At 37.7% G+C, this 18,435-nt stretch overlaps 2 protein-coding genes across 2 annotated transcripts in view; both read right to left on the bottom strand.

Annotated features, from left to right (window-relative positions):
* Positions 1-262: 262 nt before the first annotated feature.
* Positions 263-9,061, bottom strand: cfap36 (cilia and flagella associated protein 36). The gene is made up of 10 exons (XM_053479425.1): positions 8,814-9,061; positions 6,899-6,963; positions 6,692-6,793; positions 4,378-4,492; positions 4,198-4,285; positions 3,927-4,089; positions 3,734-3,791; positions 3,473-3,633; positions 1,989-2,153; positions 263-656 (listed from the first exon to the last, which is right to left on the bottom strand). Exons 1-10 carry the CDS (start codon positions 8,914-8,916, stop codon positions 573-575), a joined length of 1,104 nt encoding a protein of 367 aa, XP_053335400.1. The 5' UTR covers positions 8,917-9,061; the 3' UTR covers positions 263-572.
* Positions 9,062-13,782: 4,721 nt separating this feature from the next.
* LOC128508666 (inactive phospholipase D5) overlaps positions 13,783-18,435 on the bottom strand; it is a 46,407-nt gene continuing 41,754 nt past the window's right edge. Inside the window, exons 7-10 of the mRNA XM_053480093.1 lie at positions 17,303-17,439; positions 16,947-17,115; positions 15,810-15,900; positions 13,783-14,542 (exon numbers count right to left, since the gene is read on the bottom strand). Coding sequence (XP_053336068.1) covers positions 14,307-14,542; positions 15,810-15,900; positions 16,947-17,115; positions 17,303-17,439 — 633 coding nt within the window. The 3' untranslated portion in view covers positions 13,783-14,306. The remainder of the gene's footprint in view (positions 14,543-15,809; positions 15,901-16,946; positions 17,116-17,302; positions 17,440-18,435) is intronic.

The following is an 18,435-nucleotide window of genomic DNA, read 5'->3' as shown; positions in this document are numbered from 1 at the left end:
GCTTCGCAAGCACAATTAACACAAGCTACATAATCAACTTTTATAGATATATTTAAATAAAGTATATTTATTTTTACTGCACTGATAACTGCATAGTTGTGATGTGAGTTAACTCAGATTTGTAAAATACAATGGAACATTTACAGCTATTATTCTGTGATTGAAATAATGTACATATATATTAGACTGTATCTACATTGTACAGATTTTAAAATGATTTCTAATAAAAATGGTGTAGAGTTAAAGGAAGAAAAGCAGAGGATGTATAAAACAGAGTTTATTAAAGAAGATACACTTTAATGAGTTTATATCATATCATATCGTATCATATTGCTCATCATACTATATCATATCGTATTGTATCATATCGTACTGTATCACATCATATCATACTGTATCATACCATACCATACATTATTGTATCGTACCGTATATTATTATATCGTATTATTCCATATGGCATCATTATTGTATCATGGATGTTTTCCTGTTCTTGGTTTGTTTCTGTGGATTTATTTCAGTCTTCTTCATGCGCAAAATCTTTATCACCATCATCATCATCATCATCATCATTACTTCCTAATAACTTCTTCTTTCAGTTTCTCAGCCAGGTGTTTCCTCTTCTGCAGCTTCTTCTTCTCCTCGACCGAGATTTCCTGAAAAACAGGAACCAATCAGGGGTTAAAACAGAGCACCGCAACACGGCACCTCGGCTCTGTGTGTCTTTTGTCACGTCGTCTCGGCTCATACGGGGGTGTGATAATTACCCGAAGAGCAGAGTACGTTGTGTTAAAGCACACGCCGAGTGTAAAGAGTGGGCAGGGTCACAGCGGGCTGCTAAACAGGAAGAGGACGAGAGCTATTTCTTCTACTACTATTACGCTACTTCTCAGGTCACCTTCTGAGCCGCGGTTCCCGCGCTCTGAGTCTGCGGGCCGTTCACGCTGGCCGAGCCGACCGGCCTTTTCGGGGCAATCGCCTTTGATTAGCGTAAGGAGAAAAAGAGGAAAGCTGTGATCAGGTTCAGCGACAGTGTGATGGGAGTTACAGCTCGATATTTTTTGGCAATTTCTTGACGAATACATTTTAAACACACGTCATATATATTTTTAATTGTTTTAGAAATACATTTAATATTTAACACTTTTTACACGTATAAACACTCCTTTCTCTTTCCATCATTTCTCTCTTTTTCCTCAGTTGCAATTTGGATTTATTTGTACATAAGTAGGTACTCCAAGATTTTGTGTTTTTATAGCACTTTTTATTTAACCCAAAAGTTTTATAGTTATTGTGATTCAGGTTTATTGTGGGATCTGAGTGTTGTTTCTATTTTTTTTTTTTTTGACAGATCGCAAAACGATGCTTAACATACAGTACATATACACCAACATAAGCTTTTCTACTTTTTATGTTTGTAGTGTTACAACCGTCTACAATCTACAACTGTTCTATGATGAAGCATGGTGGCGGGAGCATGGTGCCGAATTACACTGTTGTCTAAAAGAGTTAAGGATCTGAGTTACAGGGGTTCGAGCTCCAACACTGCCATGCTGGGATTTTACACTGCCATGCTGGGATTTTAACCATATGTGCTCCAGGTGCTCTGACCGCAGCTTCCCACCAGCAAAAACCCTCACAGTCTCCCGCGTTAGCTCCTATATGTTGAAGATTTTCCTTGTATAAACTTAAACATATCTCTTTACGATAAACTGCGTTCCGTTCTTACGTCGTCATCTTGTCAATCTGAGCAACTTTACCACTTCTAGCAATTTCTACTTATTTATCCTTCTACAGGTCCTTGTTGAATAAAGAATGGACCGAAGCCGGATGTGAAAACACACACACAGTGCCCTCTCGTTTGTTTTTATGGCACCAATAAAGCTATTTGTATTTGTACGTCCCGGTGCGGAATAAATAGTATCCTGGCAACAAGGAAAACGTATTGAGCAGCAGAAGCGACGTGGATGTGGAGTAGAGTGTGTTACCGGTGTCGGGGGTGTGGGCGTCGGGGTCGGGGAGGGGGTTTCCTCCTTTTCTACGCTTGCGGATTTTCCTTTCTGCTCTTTCTTCAGCGCCTGCAGTTTGTCCCTCTGCTGCCTCAGATACTCGGCTCTCTGCTGCAGCTGCTCCTGCTGCGCCGCCGTCAGCTCCTACACACACACACACACACACAAACGTCCTTGTATCTTTGTCTTAGTTTCTATATAAAGCACTTTGACATCGCTAATTAATAATGCATCTAATTAACACCTCAAACACTGACCTTCCAGCTCCTAATTTTACTTACTTACTTTAATTTATGCATTATGTAGTTAATTTTCTCCTCAAGGTCAAACCTGTCATATATTTTTATCCTTGGTCTGTACAAAGATATAAAAACATATAAACAAATTCCCATCCCATAACCCCCAGCACACAAATGATCCGCTGCTAATTTTGCGGTGCCAGTCAGCGCAGGTCTTGTGGAGTCTCAACCTGAGGGGCCGGTACTGACCCAGGCCCCTTTTTCCACCAGAGTGACCCAGGTGCTAGTTCATACCTGGTGCTGGTTCAATAGTAAACCTCCTAAGAACTGGCTTGTTTTTTTTTTATTGGCTGGAGAGTCGCGTCATTATCGTCGCGGTGTGATGCTAGCAAAAAATAAATAAATAAATGCTAGTGGGAGGCACAAAAACAACAACGGCAGATATCAACATAGCTTTATTCTGTCTTTATCCTCACTGGAAACTTTCGAAAATTGAAAATAGCTCACGTAGCCAAAGAGATAGCACAGATACAGACGATCACGTTTTATAGTTATTTTCTGTTGTTTTTATAAAATAACATATTAAAAAAATGCTAATTTTAAGAGTTGTACATTTCTGCGATTGTTCTACCTGCCATATCGTCATAGCGTAATGCTAACATGATTACCACGTTGCTCCTGAGAGACTGATTGGTTGCCCGGGTAAAATGAGTGTTAGCATGTTTCTAGCATCATACTAACATGATTAACATGTTGCTAGCATTATGCTAACCATATAAAAAAAAAATATGCTAATTTTCGAGAGTTGTACATTTCTGCGATGTCATTCCAATATTCCTGATTGTTCTACCGGACATATCGTCATTGACCTTACTGTGTTGCTTGAGCTTTAAGGGATTTAACACACACACACACACACACACAGACATTTTAGTAAAAAAAAAAAGAAAAAAAAAAAATGGACAAAGACGTATTGTCACTCCTGAACTCCAGTCATCATTCTGACTCCATCATCATCATCATCGTTGTCATCGTCCCCCCGCTGTGAAGCCCCATGATAAACGGCTGATTCGCTCTTCTCCTGGTCACTGATGTTTAACACACAGCCTCCTCTCATAGCCAGCTTTCACAACCAATCACCGATTAGATCATTTAAAATAAAGGTCGATTGACACCCGCTCATAATACTGGGAGGAGCTCGCGGCTGTGTGTTTATTCACTCACTCTAAACGGTTTGGAGATTCCCGCTTCCTTGCGTGCCTCCTCTAACCAGCTCTCCGCTGACTGGTTGGCGCTTTTCTCCCGAGACGACGCCGGCGGTGGCGCAGGACCCTTAACAGGCACTCGGACTGCTGGTAGCGTCTTCGTCTCCGTGCTACAATTATCTGTAAAAAAATCTAAATATATTAGTTACACCAGATAATTTTATAGAAGTGTGTGTGTGTGTGTGTGTGTGTGTGTGTGTGAATGCTGTAGTGGTGTTACCAGAAGCTTTCGAAGACGCACTGGCTAAACTTCGCTCAGTAATCACCTTGTCCTCGTTCTGAAACACATTTTTTTTCCCTCTAAAGCTGTTAAAAAGCATTCAGGATTTATAGGAGTTTTATTACGTTAACGTCTCTTCTCATTCAATAAAATCACAGATTTAAAGTTTAAGGTTTGTTTGAGTGACGTATACCGCATTGAGGCTGTTGATTGGCTGGGCGGGGGTGTGGCCGGCGGCCTGAGGGTCAGACCCGTTTCTCGCTGGTTCCTCGTGGAGGCTGGAGGACGCGGAGCTGACCTGCTGCGTGAAGCGCTCCCTGCGAGCGATCTCCTCGTCGTACTCCTCTTTCGATCGCCTGCGTGATTTTAAATCCGGATCTCACACTAGACTAGTTCAGATTATTTCTACTCTATAGTTTGTTTCGATAGTTACAAGGCGCTTGACATGCAGTATGAGAACATACTTGAGAACCTCCTGGAGGATCTGCATCTCCTGCTGCTCCAGTTCGCTCATCACGTCCGTGCCGTCGGTCAAACATTCCGGTAGAGCTCCTACAGCGCACGCAAAAACACATACAGATATTAAATTCTCAACATCGGTCCTAAGCTGCAGTCTGTCAGACGCGGTGATGTGTTTGCCGTACCGTTCCTCTCCTTGATGACGCGCAGGGCCTGAAGCTGCAGCTCCACGTTCTTTTGCACCATCAGCGAGCGAAACATCTGAAAGTCATTGGTGGCCAGCACCGGTTGGAACAGAGCCTGGAGAACACAATCAGGAGTAGAGGGAACGGATTAACAAGCAGCGCTAAAATAAACACAGCTGACAGGTATTATATAAACCGGGATTACTGAGAGTCTTTCAGGTTGATGTTAAAGGTCTGGTTAAAATACAAATTACCAGTCGTAATGAATGCAATTACAATATGCAGGCTGGGAGAAACATAGATCAGACATAACATTAGAGTCTCTAACAGGTGAAGGGAATAACATTGACCATTTTGCGATGATGGTGCCAGGATGGGATATATTTCAAAGCATGAAAAATGGGTTCGACGACAAGGTTAGAGGGTCTGCAGAGGGCCTGTTTTGAGGATGTACTAAATATGGTATGCGTCAAAATATAAAGTAAACCTAGTGGCGGAGGAAAAAGACCTGTGCCTGCGACCTTTGTTCCAGGAATCCGGGTCATGAATCTACGTGAACGATACAGTAAGGTGGTGCAGATAGCAGTCTTAGAACACTTTCATTACACATACCGTGGTAAATTAACACGTTTTTTTATTTATTTTAATAACAGCTATAAGACACAAACCAAAACAAAAACATAACCCAGAAGCAAAACAACTGGGTGGCGGACAGTAAACTAAACAGAACCACAACAGATGTACGATGAAGACAAGACTAAACCCAAAAAGACAAGTTTGTAAAGACAGTTGCTAAGATCTGGCAACATTGGCTTTACCTAGAAAATACATTCGCCTCTGAGTGGCATTGCGGTAACGAGCACGTGCGTGCGTATCATCTCTGATTGGTTGCCAGAGTAAAATGAGCCCACGCCCATGTTAGCATGATGCTAGCATCATAATAAAATGATTACTATGTGGCATGCGTAATGCTAACATGAGTACCATGTTGCTCCTGAGAGACTGATTGGTTGCCCGAGTAAAATGAGCCCGCCCCAATGTTAGCATGTTTCTAGCATCATACTAACATGAATAACATGTTGCTAGCATTATGCTAACTATATTAGCATGTTGCTAGCAACATCATTAGCATGTTGCTAACATGATGCTAACAATATTAGCATGACGTTAAGATGATTAGCATGTTGCTAGCGTAATGCTAACATGATTACCATGTTGCTCCTGATTGCCTGAGTAAAATACGCCTGCCCTCATATCTCTATGACGATGGGATCCACAGTTAGGTTCAGTTTCACAATTCCTATAGAAGTTACTATAGAACTTATACCCTATTGCGGGATGTGCTCTGACACAGCTTGCAAGATTTCTACAAATGTGGTAAATTTGAAATTTCTACAAAATGCTTGTTCTGCGCTAGAACCCGTCAAAGTTGGTCTCAATATTAAGTCTAGAGGGTATTTTGATGGGTAAATTGCCCAGTTCGGGAAAGGGGTGCTATGACTTTTGCCCTTATAAAAGTCATAGCACCCCATTCCCCAATAAGCCACACAATCTGACACCTCTTTTATGGGTCAACGGCAAACGGTATAGGACTAGTTATGCCCCAAACTTTGAACTGAAAAAGGATAAATAAATAAATAAACAAACAAACTATAAAATAAATTCCAGTGACTTACTTTACAAAAAATTATTTGAACAGTAAATATTTGGTCTATTTATCAGCAATTCCTGAAAGTGTATTATTCATTAATTATTTCTACGTGAATGAGGATTTGGATTAAAAAATAGTTCGTTATACAGTTTATTCATCATAAGAACTCAACACGTATTATTTTTTAGCGGTTGTGATTTCCAATCCTGTAAAAAAACAAAAAACAAAAAAAACTTGTCCTTTTTGTCTCTCTCTCTGTAACTGGGTCAGAGCTTTGTCCTTGCCTCCTTTCCCTTTCCGAAGCTCATGTTCTCAGTCTCTCGTTTAAGTTAATTGGCTGTGGAAAGCTGCCGTAAGTCTCCGAGGACACCGCCGTGGATCATATCGGTGTACTGATGCGGCGCGGAGCCGCTTCCTCTGGCTCTGTGACCCGTATTCAAGCGAGCCTGTTAATCTGCTTGTAGACTCAGGGTTAACGCGAGTCACTCGCGCTTTAACTCCTTCGCCTGCGAAACGTACACCACCTCGAGACCTCGGTGTCGAAATAAGGTGTTGATTAAACCCGGGAGTGTTTTAGCCCCAGAGCATCACACACACTCTCTAATATAGATCATCATATTGTATATATATACCGTTCGAACTGAAGTGAATACGTTCACTTACTTGTACGGTTTTCGACTTGGCGATTGGAGACGAGCAGGCGTCCAGAAACTGCTGCTCGCTAATGCCGACCTCCTGCATGTAGTTTTCTAACAGCTTCTCTACCTAAAAGGGAATTTACCACAATGTTTGTGTTAAAGAAATGACTTTTAAATTATTCCTATACATCTGTTTAATATCCGCGGTACTCAGTGCTGTGCTAGAACTCACCAGTTGCTTGTATTGCTGATGGATTTCCGTGTAGGATAATTTATTTTCCTCCTCCTCGTCGAACACTGAAAGAACACCAGACATGTGCAGGGTTATTACTAATGTAAGTTCAACAATCAACAGTGCTCGTTATGGTGAGACGCTTATTGAAGAGCGTCCTCCCTATAGTCCTAGTCTCGCTCCGTCACCTGTTTGGGGACGAAGATTCACTTTTGATGAATCTAAAATGTTTCAAACTTGATGTCTCGGATTGTATGTCTGCTTTTCAAGAGGAAGAAAAGGTGAGATCCAAAAGTTTAGAGACGGTACCTCTGTTTAAGAACACAGCAATGGAGTGCATCTCTTTGCAAGAAAAAAAAACCCTTTATTAGTAATCTAGCGCTTTTCCCTCGCAGTGGGCGTGGCTATACGAGTCATTCAACAGAGCCGATCAACAGACTGGGTGGAAAAACAGAAACAAAAGTGCGACAGACTTGGCTTACTCCAAGTAAAAGAAAAAGACTATGTAAACTGAACCTTTAAAGATAAATGGACAGATCGATATATCTTTATTCTTCCTGCCGGAAGTTTAAAACCAGATTTTTTTTAAACCGTGGCAATAATTAAAAGCAGTGATGTGAATAAAACGAAACACGGGTCGTTAGAGCAAATTGAGCCCGAATTGAGATTCACTAAACATTGATTTTGTATTCCATACAAATACAAAAACAAGGAAATCAAACTGTCCACATGTTCAACGTTGTTACTTAAAACTAACTATAAATATTATTGAAGTTGCCTATTTTTTATAGACGTACAAAATTCTGCATATATCGGAATATATATCTGAATCCTAACACAAACATGAAACTGGACCTTATTCAGTTTACCCCTGCTGTACAGCATCGTCGGGCTCCTCCTTCTATATATTTAGTTGTCATTTGTAAACATAATCAGAAATTGCATCATCACTCCTGATGCAACAGATCAGGGCTTATAAAAGAAGACTAGATGTATGAAAAGAAAAAATGGTTTTGTTATAGACATATTAAGCATAACAGTACAACCTTGAGTGTGATATTGCTTAATTATATCATATATGTTACTCCACAGTGTGTGTGTGTGTGTGTGTGTGTTCGTGCTACGGTATACATTAGCCATTACATTATGACCACCTGCATAATATTGAGTAGGTCGCCACTTTTGCCACCATAACAGCAATGCGCTGTGTGTCCTGAATCCTTTCTATCACAACCAGCATTAACCTTTTCATTAATTTGATCTACACTACACTACATGTGCATCAGTGAGCCTTGTCCCTCCATGACCCTGTAGCCAGTTCTCAGCAGTTTTTCTTCCTTGGCTCACTTTTGGTACATCCTGACCAAGCGCTGCAGTTGTGGACTTGCTCTGGCCCAGCCGTCTAGCCGTCACAATCTGTCCCTTGTCACTTGAATCCTTATACTTGCCCGTTTTTCCTGCTTCCAACGCATCAACTTCAGGGGGGAAAAAAAGGTTCAGCACTTGCTGTCTAATATTTATCCCACCCACTTCCAGTTGGCATTGTAACAAGATATTGAAAAATGTATCTAAAAAAGTGAGACAGTAGATGCAGTGTATCTACCGGCAGATTGTGACGGCTAGACGACTGGATCAGAGCATCTCTAGTGGGATAGGAAAATATAAATATTAAGTATTAATGAAATATAAGTATAGTACATTTTATGTGAACAATATTTGTATGGGTTAGTGTATATAATAATAATAATAATAATAATAATAATAATATAAAGCAACACAGTAAATATACAGTTATGTCAAGGTTAATTATATAAATTATGTACAGTAGAAGAGCAGAATCTAATCCAAAGCCATTAACTTAGAAGATAAACATGATTTAAAATCTAACTAGTAGTTTATTATCATTATGAGTTACCTGAGCATTTATTTTCCATGAAGTCAGTGAGAGGTATGAGCCAGTCAGGGCTGCTCAGGTACCCAGCCATGCTCTCCACCACCCACTCACTGTCCTCCGCCATGACCAACTCCAACACTTCCCTCTCTCTCTCTCTATCTGTTTATCTCTCTCTCTCTCTAACAGCTCTATCAGCGCAGTGTTAAATCCCCTCCGACATTACCCTCCTGCTGGAGAAAAGTACAGGAGCTGGCCAAAACAACACTGTGCCGCACCCCAAATGCAGTCTAACCTTTAAACCGTGAAGTGCGCTAGCCAGCCTCTACCAGTCCGTCCTGTAGGACCCGTATGTGGTGCACTCTCCCGAGAGCATCAAGCAGCGGATTAGGATTGATCCGGATCCCGAGAAAGCGCGAACGCTGTGAAACCATGGCAACGCGTTACGTTGGAGCGATGACGCAGGACGCACGGAGGATAGAGAAGCGTGCGTGAGCACGTACTGTACATGCGCAGCACGTAAAACGGGGAAAATATCGTTACACAGAAACAAACAGACAAACAAACAAACATTTAAAATATCGCCTTTCCTGTGTGAAATCACCACAAATTTTCTGTTAGTGTCTCGACATTTATTTATTTATGTATTTGTTTGTTTGTTGTGTGTATTGTTATTTTTATTTACACAATTCTTGTTAAGTTTGCTTAAACCGCACATCTATATTTCTTTTTTTTTGTTCTATTATATTCAATAACTAGTACAAATCAAACACTTTACATGTGATTGATTACATACTTCTTTTCAAATAAAAAAAAAAGAACTCTCTGTCCAACTTATTAATACAAAGAAATCTCATTCTGTAAGGTTGAGTATCTTACGCCTTGTTTATACCAATACCAAGCATAAGCTAAGACTTCATACAAACCAAGCATAAATTCAAAGGAATTGTCTGTAGACAATGGAGACAGGATTGTCTCAAGCCACAAATCTGGGAAAGGTTACAGAAAATTTTCTGCCGCTTTGAAGGTCCCAATAAGTAGAGTGGTCTCCATTATCCGTAAGTGCAAGAAGTTTGAAACCACCAGGACTCTTCCTAGAGCTGGCCGGCCATCTAAACTAACCGATCAGGGGAGAAGGGCCTTAGTCAGGGCTAATATGGTAGAGTTCACTCTACCAATCAGGCCTATATGGTAGAGTGGCCAGAGAGTCTCATCAGACCTGAGAATTTTGTTACTCATGGTCTAAGAGTCCTTCAGGTGCCTTTTGGCAAACTCCAGACGGGCTGCCATGTGCCTTTTAATAAGGAGTGGTTTCCGTCTGGCCACTCTACCATATAGGTCTGATTGGTGGATTGCTGCAGAGATGGTTGTTCATCTAGAAGGTTCTCCTCTCTCCACAAAGGACCCCTGGAGCTCTGACAGAGGGATCATCGGGTTCTTGGTCACCTCCCTGACTAAGACCCTTCACCCCTGATCGCTCAGTTAAGATGGCCGGCCAGCTCTAGGAAGAGTCCTGGTTGTTTCAAACTTCTTCCACTTATGGATGATGGAGGCCACTGTGCTCATTGGGACCTTCAAAGCAGCAGAAATTTTCATGTTATCTTCCCCAGATTTGTGCCTCGAGACAATCCTGTCACGGAGGTCTACAGACAATTCTTTTGACTTCATGCTTGGTTTGTGCTCTGACATGAGCTGTCAACTGTGGGACCTTATATAGACAGGTGTGTGCCTTTCCAAATCATGTCCAATCAACTGAATTTACCACAGGTGGACTCCAATTAAGCTGCAGAAACATCTCAAGGATGATCACGGGAAACAGGATGATCAGGGGAAACAGGGTGTGCCTCAGCTCAATTTTGCAAATGCTGTGAATACTTATGTATATGTGCTTTCTCAATAATAATAAAAAAAAAAAATAGCAAAAATCTCAAGTAAACTTTTAAAATGTTTTTATTATGGGGTGTTGTGTGTAGAATTCTGAGAAAAAATGAATGTAATCCATTTTAAAATATGGCTGTGACATAACCAAATGTGGAAAAAGTGATGTGCTGTGAATACTTTCCGGATGCACTGTATATACAATATACAATAAATGTTTCTGTAGATAATAAAATATGCCTAATGTACAATGATCAATTTGATATTTAGGGCAAATACTGCACTCTAAAAAGTCCCATTGCAGGTAGTCGTGCAAAATTGAACATGGTGTAATGTCTGTTTAATAGTGTGCACCATATTTACTGTACATAGACTACAACCCTCCTTCAATATAATGAAAATTTAATCGAAGTAAGATTTAAAGAAATGCAAACACCTGAAAGTTTAGCATAGACATTTTTCTCTTTATTAGGAATACAAATGCAGGTCATTCAATAATAATAGTAATAATAAAAGTCAGCATTACCAAAGTATTTGTAAATAGTTATTTTAAGTCTGCCAGTGTGCCGAGATCGATGTCCCATCCTCAGGCAATTCATTTAGAAATAAAGCGATCGGTTGTTTCTAGAAAACAGGACAGGTCAGGAGAGTGTGCTAGTCCTGTAGACGTGACTGTTGACAGTCCTGGATTTTGTTTAATGCAGTCGGTGGGACTGTACTGCTCAGAAAGCAGAGCATGCAGAAAGCTCTCATGCAAAACAACCGGAAAAAAACAAGCTAAATTACTTGGATAACTGAACAGCAGCAGCATCAGCATCATTTGTTTTGCAGTAATTAAAGGGATTGTAGTAGATTTTCTTATATACAGTAAAGCACATTTTTTTCAGCCAAAGACACATAAAATGTTGTAAGTTGGAAATTATTTCAGGGTTATATTTAAATTTTCTATCATAGGTTTATGTTAATGTGCTTGTTCTGATAAAGGTTTATGTAAATTTGCTGGAAGGAGTCTCCAGTGTCAGTGTTTTGTAACAGTCAGAGGTAAAGCTGTAACTGAGTTTTCCAACATCTCCAGGATGTTCCTGCAGTTTCCCAATAACATAAAATACATTTAAAAGCAAGAATAAAGAAAGGCTGATGAGGGAATGACTGTTTCTCTCCACCGTTTCAAACATAAAACATTTTAACAGATTTTACATTTTAAGTTCTTAAGTTGTAAGAATTTTAAAATGTAAAACTCTAGATACAATTCTGAATACTAAAGTTGCATGAAATTTTCAATTTTAGAATTTTAAAAGACTCCAATGTTCTTTTAGTAGTACAAATGAAAGAATTTAATGTTAAATCTGTAAAATTAAAGTTTTAAATACAAAGTTATAACACAAAATAATTCCAAAGTTCTTACAATTTGTGGATTTAGAAGTTTAGAATCTTTTAAAAAATTTTTGTTACAACAAGTAAAACATTTTTAAAAGATCCTTAAGTTCTAAAGTTGTAACTGTTTCAAAATTTAAAATTTAATGAAAATTTCAAAAATGAAGGATTTGGGGAATTTTGAACTTTTGAAAATGACACTGTTATAAATTTTATATATTTAAAATATTCTATAGGCTATATATTTTGAGAGGTACAAATTTTAGAACAAAAAACATTAAAAGAAATGTTACAAAATCATTTTTAAAAAGTCTAAAACAAAAAAAAAAAATCAAACAATTTTGGTATTTGGAAGTTTTGAATCTTTCACAAATGCTACAATATTACAAAGCTAAAACATTTTTAAAAGATTATAAAGTTCTACATTTGGAAGTTCTGACAACTGTTTTAATTTAAAACTTTAGAATGTTTAACATGTTACAATATATTAAATATTCTAAAGTTTAAAATTTGCAATTCTAAGTTCTATGTTAAGGTGTAGAATGTCGAAGTTGTGACACTGTTCTAGCATTAAAGTATTCAATAATTTGAAGTTCTATTTAAACAAACAAACAACGAAACTAACAAACAAATAACCAAAGCCCTCAATGTTATGCTGTTGCCATGGCAGCCTGTAGTTCCAGAGAGTTCTTATTCGCAGCTCAGATGGGACAGTAACACTCCGATCGGCTTTGTGCTGATGTTTCACTTCTTTAAAATTGATCAGTGAATAAAAATAAAATTTGTCTAAAGTTTGCATTCATAATGTAACAAATTTCGGGATTCTCCATCCCTAAGATCAACTGGAAGATCAAGATGAAGCAGCAGTGTGAGCAGAAAGTTTTGGCACCCCTACACTGTACACACTACAGCAGCAGTTTCTGCTTCATGCTTTTAAAAAAAGATACATTCAGGATGAAGATAACGAGCGATGCATAAACCACAATACTCGCCTCGAGGCTTTGGTCTGTGCTCTTGACACACCTTTAAATAACTTTGAACTTAATGTATAAAAGATTATAAAATTCCCTGTTAGAAATAAAAAGAGTCATGAAAGAGAAATTGCCATGAAGAATTCAAGGAAGCTGTTTGATAGAAAAATATACAATCTCTGTCCTTAACATGATTCTAATGTAGAAATGTGCATCATAGAGAGATGTAAAAGGAGAAGAAAGAAAAACAACAACAATAATAACGTAGCTAAATAAGGATCGAAAAATGTTAGAAGCGTGCAATATTTTAAAACAGTTGCTGTGTGCTACATTCTGACAGTGAAAAGTGTCTTGATTCGAGCCTTTTAAAAAACACAGCCTATGAGTGAGATACAGTACAGTGATGGGGGAGGGGATTAGGCAAATTAAGCAGGAAACCTTCAAAATAAAGACATAATCAAACAAGTAAGTAAATAAATAAATGCACAAATAAATAAACATAAATCAATATAAAGTAATAAAGTGCATAAGGACTTATATTAACAAATAGATAAATGCACATATACATGAATAAAAAAATAATACTTACTAATAAGTTAATAATTACTTAATTATTTTATCAAGTAGAAAAGCAAGCAAAGAAAAACAAGCAAGCAAAACAAAATCTTAAATATAAATAAATAAATAAAGAAAGAAAGAAAGAAAGAAAGAAAAGAAGGAGGGAAGGAAGAATGTGTGCATTATTTAAATGAAGCTGGTGACCTGCAGAATCAGGATTAAACAAACAAATACAAGAGTGGGTGAATAAACAAACATGTCAATTAAAAACAAAAAAACAAACAAATAGATTAATTGATAAACAAATCAAATTAAATAAAAACAAAACAAAAAAGTGAGACACAGATGCAGTAAAGTCATGCAGTAAGTAATGTGTTGTATATCTCTATGGATTATATTTATCCGATTGCTTTTCTTTCTCTTGTTGTAATGACAGAAATACTTTTATACTGGTTATAAAAGTTTTTTTTCCCTTCTTCATGGAGATTGTACATTGTCAGAAATAAATATTTAAAAGACTACGTATGTTCAAGGCTAAAAAACATAAATTTAAACATAATCAGGCAGGTTTCAAGCTTGATGATCAGCACTGAGGTTTGTTCTGAAAAAAAAAAACTTTCAACCTTCTTTAAAAATTGCTTAAAATAGCGAGAAATAAATAATTTACTTTACAAAGTGCAGAGATGGCATGAATAATGACTCTGTTCAGTGAGTCAGTGCTTGATGCCAGCAGCTCTTACAGAGAGGCGTTGGGACTTCCTGTGTCCTCTGTGTGACCTTTAAACCCAGCCACGCTCGAGCTGCAGGTGGGAATCTTGTTGGGCTGCAGAGGTTTAGCGTACTGCGAATGCCAGTCTCTATCAAACACGGATTTTAGCCGCTCCGCCAGAGCAGAGTTTCCCCCCGGCTCACTGACCACGAGTCCGGCTCCTGCGTTAAACACAAACTCGTTCCCGACCCAGTCCAGGTTCCCTGCCGAGAGCAAACACACAAACAGAGTGTCGCACAAATCCACCTGAGACAGGGTTCATACAGCCGGATTCATGCTAATCAATTTATTCCTGAAAGTTTATAAATAAATAGAAATAAAATGAAAATAAAATCATAAAAAAACATACTCATGTTCTTATAATATTTTGAAATCATTATTATAACAGTGGTACTACATTGTTAAAAAAAAAAGAAAAACAACAACTTTAGGTTTAACAATCTAATATAGGTTTAACAGCTAATATATAATGTAAATTTTTTTGGTTTTAATATTTTTTATTTTTTTTATGTCACAATGTTGAAAAGCATATAAATATATTACATAATATTTTAACAAACTGAAAATTTTTTTTTATTTATTTTAAAAATGCTTTAAGAAATGAAAAGGTTCTAAGCAGATTGTAATTTTAAATATATTAGAAACTTTCACAATGTCACTAAATTCTAAATTCTAAACCTCTAAACATTTGAAAATCTCACAGAATGATTGAAACTGAAATGTAAGAATCGTTTTTTTTTAAATGGTACAGTATGAAAACATTTACACCAAGTATTCTGAAGATTAGCGATTAGCAAGTTTAGAATCTAAAAAGAATTTTAGAAACCTTTTTAAATAAACTTATTAAATAAAATAAAGCATATATACTACATGTGCATATAAATTCTACATTCTAAAAATCTTTAAAAAGGAGAATTTAGTTAACTTTAAAACTGCTTTAGAAATGATTTAAAAAATGTAACTTTAAAAAATTTCTAAATCTTTTTTTCATCTTGCGAACATTAGAATAAAAAAGTTACAGTGTACAAAGAATAAAGATTTTTTTTAAAACATTCTAAGAATTTTTATATTTTGACTTTAAACCTTTTTTAACTTCAGAACCTTTGATCTATTTTTAAATATTGCATTATAAAATAACTGTTTTAAAACGTTCAGAAGTTGTACAAGCTTTATTTTATTTTATTTTTTACAAATTTAAAATTCACTTTATAATTTTTACAACTTATCACAGTTACAAAAATATAGTTTAAAACCTCATAATATTATACATTTCAATACACTTTTCATCTTATCAAGTTATTTTGATGTTGATTTTGAGTTCTGGCCCTCTCTGAAAGATGCTTAGATGTTCCATGTTCTTAGTTTTATGACTAAAAGCTATTCTAAGTCAGCACAGAGATAAATTCTGCTCTTTATTGTAAAGTGCATGTTATATGAAGATTGGAAGATTTGAGGATATTTGAAAATCACCTATATACACTGAGTTATCAGTCACCACGTATCGGTGATGGTGGATGCCTTGAGGAGAACCGTCATCTCGCACTCGAGGACTGAAGAACCTCTGAATAGAGTAGGGAATAAACAAAGAACCCATGAATATACATGACAATTAAATGAAATGTTCTTTATGACGATTTAACAAATAAACTAAAAATAATGCTTTTGCAGAAAATGTATTAATGCGTGAAACCTTTATTCCTACATGACAACATTTTGCCAGTTAATTTAGCAACAACAGATTGTACTTGTCATTCATCTCAAGAACATGAATCTAGAGATGTTTTTTTTGCAGTATGACAGACTATTTTACAGACGTAGAAATCTAAAGTAAACTAGTTTTGAATAATAGTTTTGAATAATGACCGTAATGCTACAACTGGTGTTATTTATTATTTTAAAAAAAAATGGAAAAGGTTGAAAAACCTATGGTTAAAACCAGAATAGTAGAATATTACATTTAACACAATGTAAAAATCTCACTTAAACGCCAACAAATTGACTTTTATTTAACTTGCACTTACTGGTAAAGACCAATAGGGGTCAGGCTACTCTTTCATTTCTGGGAAAACATTTCGTTTCAAGTGTTATTTTTGACCAATTCTGACCATCTGATCACTTCAGTTAAACATCTAATCATTTCAGTTTAGCATCTAATCATTTTTTGTTTAGCATTCCATCAGTTCAGGTAAACATTCGATAGTTTCAGTTAAGCATCTGATCATTTCATTTTAAGTATCCGATCATTTAAGTTTAGTATCTGGTCATTTCAGTTTATCATCCGATCATTTCATATAAACAGCTGATCACTTCAGTTAAGCATCTAATCAATTAAGCATCCAATCGTTTCAGTTAACATACGATCACTTCAGTTTAGCAACCAATCGTTTCAGTTTAGCATCTGATCACTTCAGCATTCAGTATAGCGTCAGATCATTTAAGTTTATCACCTGCTCATTTCAGCTTGGCATCTGATCACCTTAGTTAAGTATTCAACTATTTCATTTAGACCGATCACATACACATGTACAGTTTCCAGATTGTTGTTTATTTCGCTATAACAACCCTTCTATAACACCACAGCGCTATAAAACACGAAAGCGTACGCACCGCCTCCATGGAGCAGTTGGGCGTCTGTACGCACAGGCTTTGTAAAGACCACAGAAAGTTGAAGGTCAGCGGGTGCGTATGCTCTCGGCAGCTTACCAGCAGACGCACTTTGATGCGCTTCAGCATCAGAGCCTCGCGCAGCATGCCGTCCAAACGTGACCAGTACTTACTGTGAAAACACACACAACCCAACAGTACAACTCTGGAATAAACACACACCGGAGCGTCCTTCTTTATCCTGCTGTGCTTTAAAGGTGACGATAATGACAGTGTCAGGGCACAGGTACTGTATACTGAGCTCCGGTATTACGATAAAGAGCAACCTGAACCTGATGAGGAGGTGTAGGTGGACTCACTTCTGTGGGCTGCTGATCAGGAGAGGGAGATAATCCGTCATGGATATGCAGATGAAGCGCTTGGCGTCCTGAATGACGCGGTAAATAGCTTCAATATCCGTGGTCCGGTCTTTGGGGCGGAATATGTTTGGAGAGCTCTGAAACCAAAAAACAGTAGGGTTAGCTTAAACAGCGTTACACTAGAGGCTCCTTCCATATATAGGTAAAATAAACACCTTCATCATCATGTCAATGGTTTTATTTGTGCAATAACAAATCTTTATGTGATCGAGCTGTTACTATGGAAACAATAACATATTCAGATATAAACCTGTGATTTGCAGCCACGCCGTTTCAATATGGTGGTTTAATAATCAGCTCAAAAACTCTCTGAACGATTTATTTTAAAGTCTTCTACTCGACATCCAGAAGCCTTTCACCTTCAAAGTCAGCAATTTGTTATGCTTCCTGGGACGGGACGGACGGAGAAGTTCTCAGTGTCCAAATATATCTCTCAGAAGTGTCCTCGCTCACGGCCAGAGCGGCTGCGAACACGAGATTAATTCCAGCCCGCGAGCACTCCGGGACAGTGAATCATATGACTCGCTGCTTTTTGTCTGGGACATTTTGAAGAAGTCATCAATCACAGATGAGCGAGATTTATTTCCAATCCAGTCCAGCTCGCTTCTGGTTTGACAGAGTGGATCAGAGCAAACGTTCTTCTCCTTAAAGTCTCTGTTAACCTGGTTTCAAATGATACAGAATAAAGATATCTTTGAAATATGTCACCTAATACGCAGTCAGTATGTACTGCCAAAGGTTTCACAAAGTCTGCAGCTTCAGTGTTTTTAGATCTTCTTGGCAGATGTTAGTATTATATACTGAAGTGTCAAATATTTGTGTTCACCCTTTTTCAAGACCTCTCCAATTTGCCCTGGGGAAAATTGAGCCACACTTCTGAGCCACACCCTGACAGACTGATGGCAGCCCGTTCTTGCATATTCTTTGGAGTTTGTCAGAATTTGTGGGGTTTTGATTGTCTATCCGCTTCTTGAGGATTCACAGCGTGATTAAGATCTGGGGAGTTTCCCAGCCTTCGACCCAAAATTTTTATGTTTTGTTCCCCGAGCCACTTAGTTATCACTTTTGCATTA

The sequence above is a fragment of the Clarias gariepinus genome, chromosome 20, assembly GCF_024256425.1.
Source record: "Clarias gariepinus isolate MV-2021 ecotype Netherlands chromosome 20, CGAR_prim_01v2, whole genome shotgun sequence".
NCBI classification, from domain to species: Eukaryota; Metazoa; Chordata; class Actinopteri; order Siluriformes; family Clariidae; genus Clarias; species Clarias gariepinus.
Note: the sequence above shows the minus strand (reverse complement) of the source record. Positions and strands in the feature narration are given on the sequence as shown.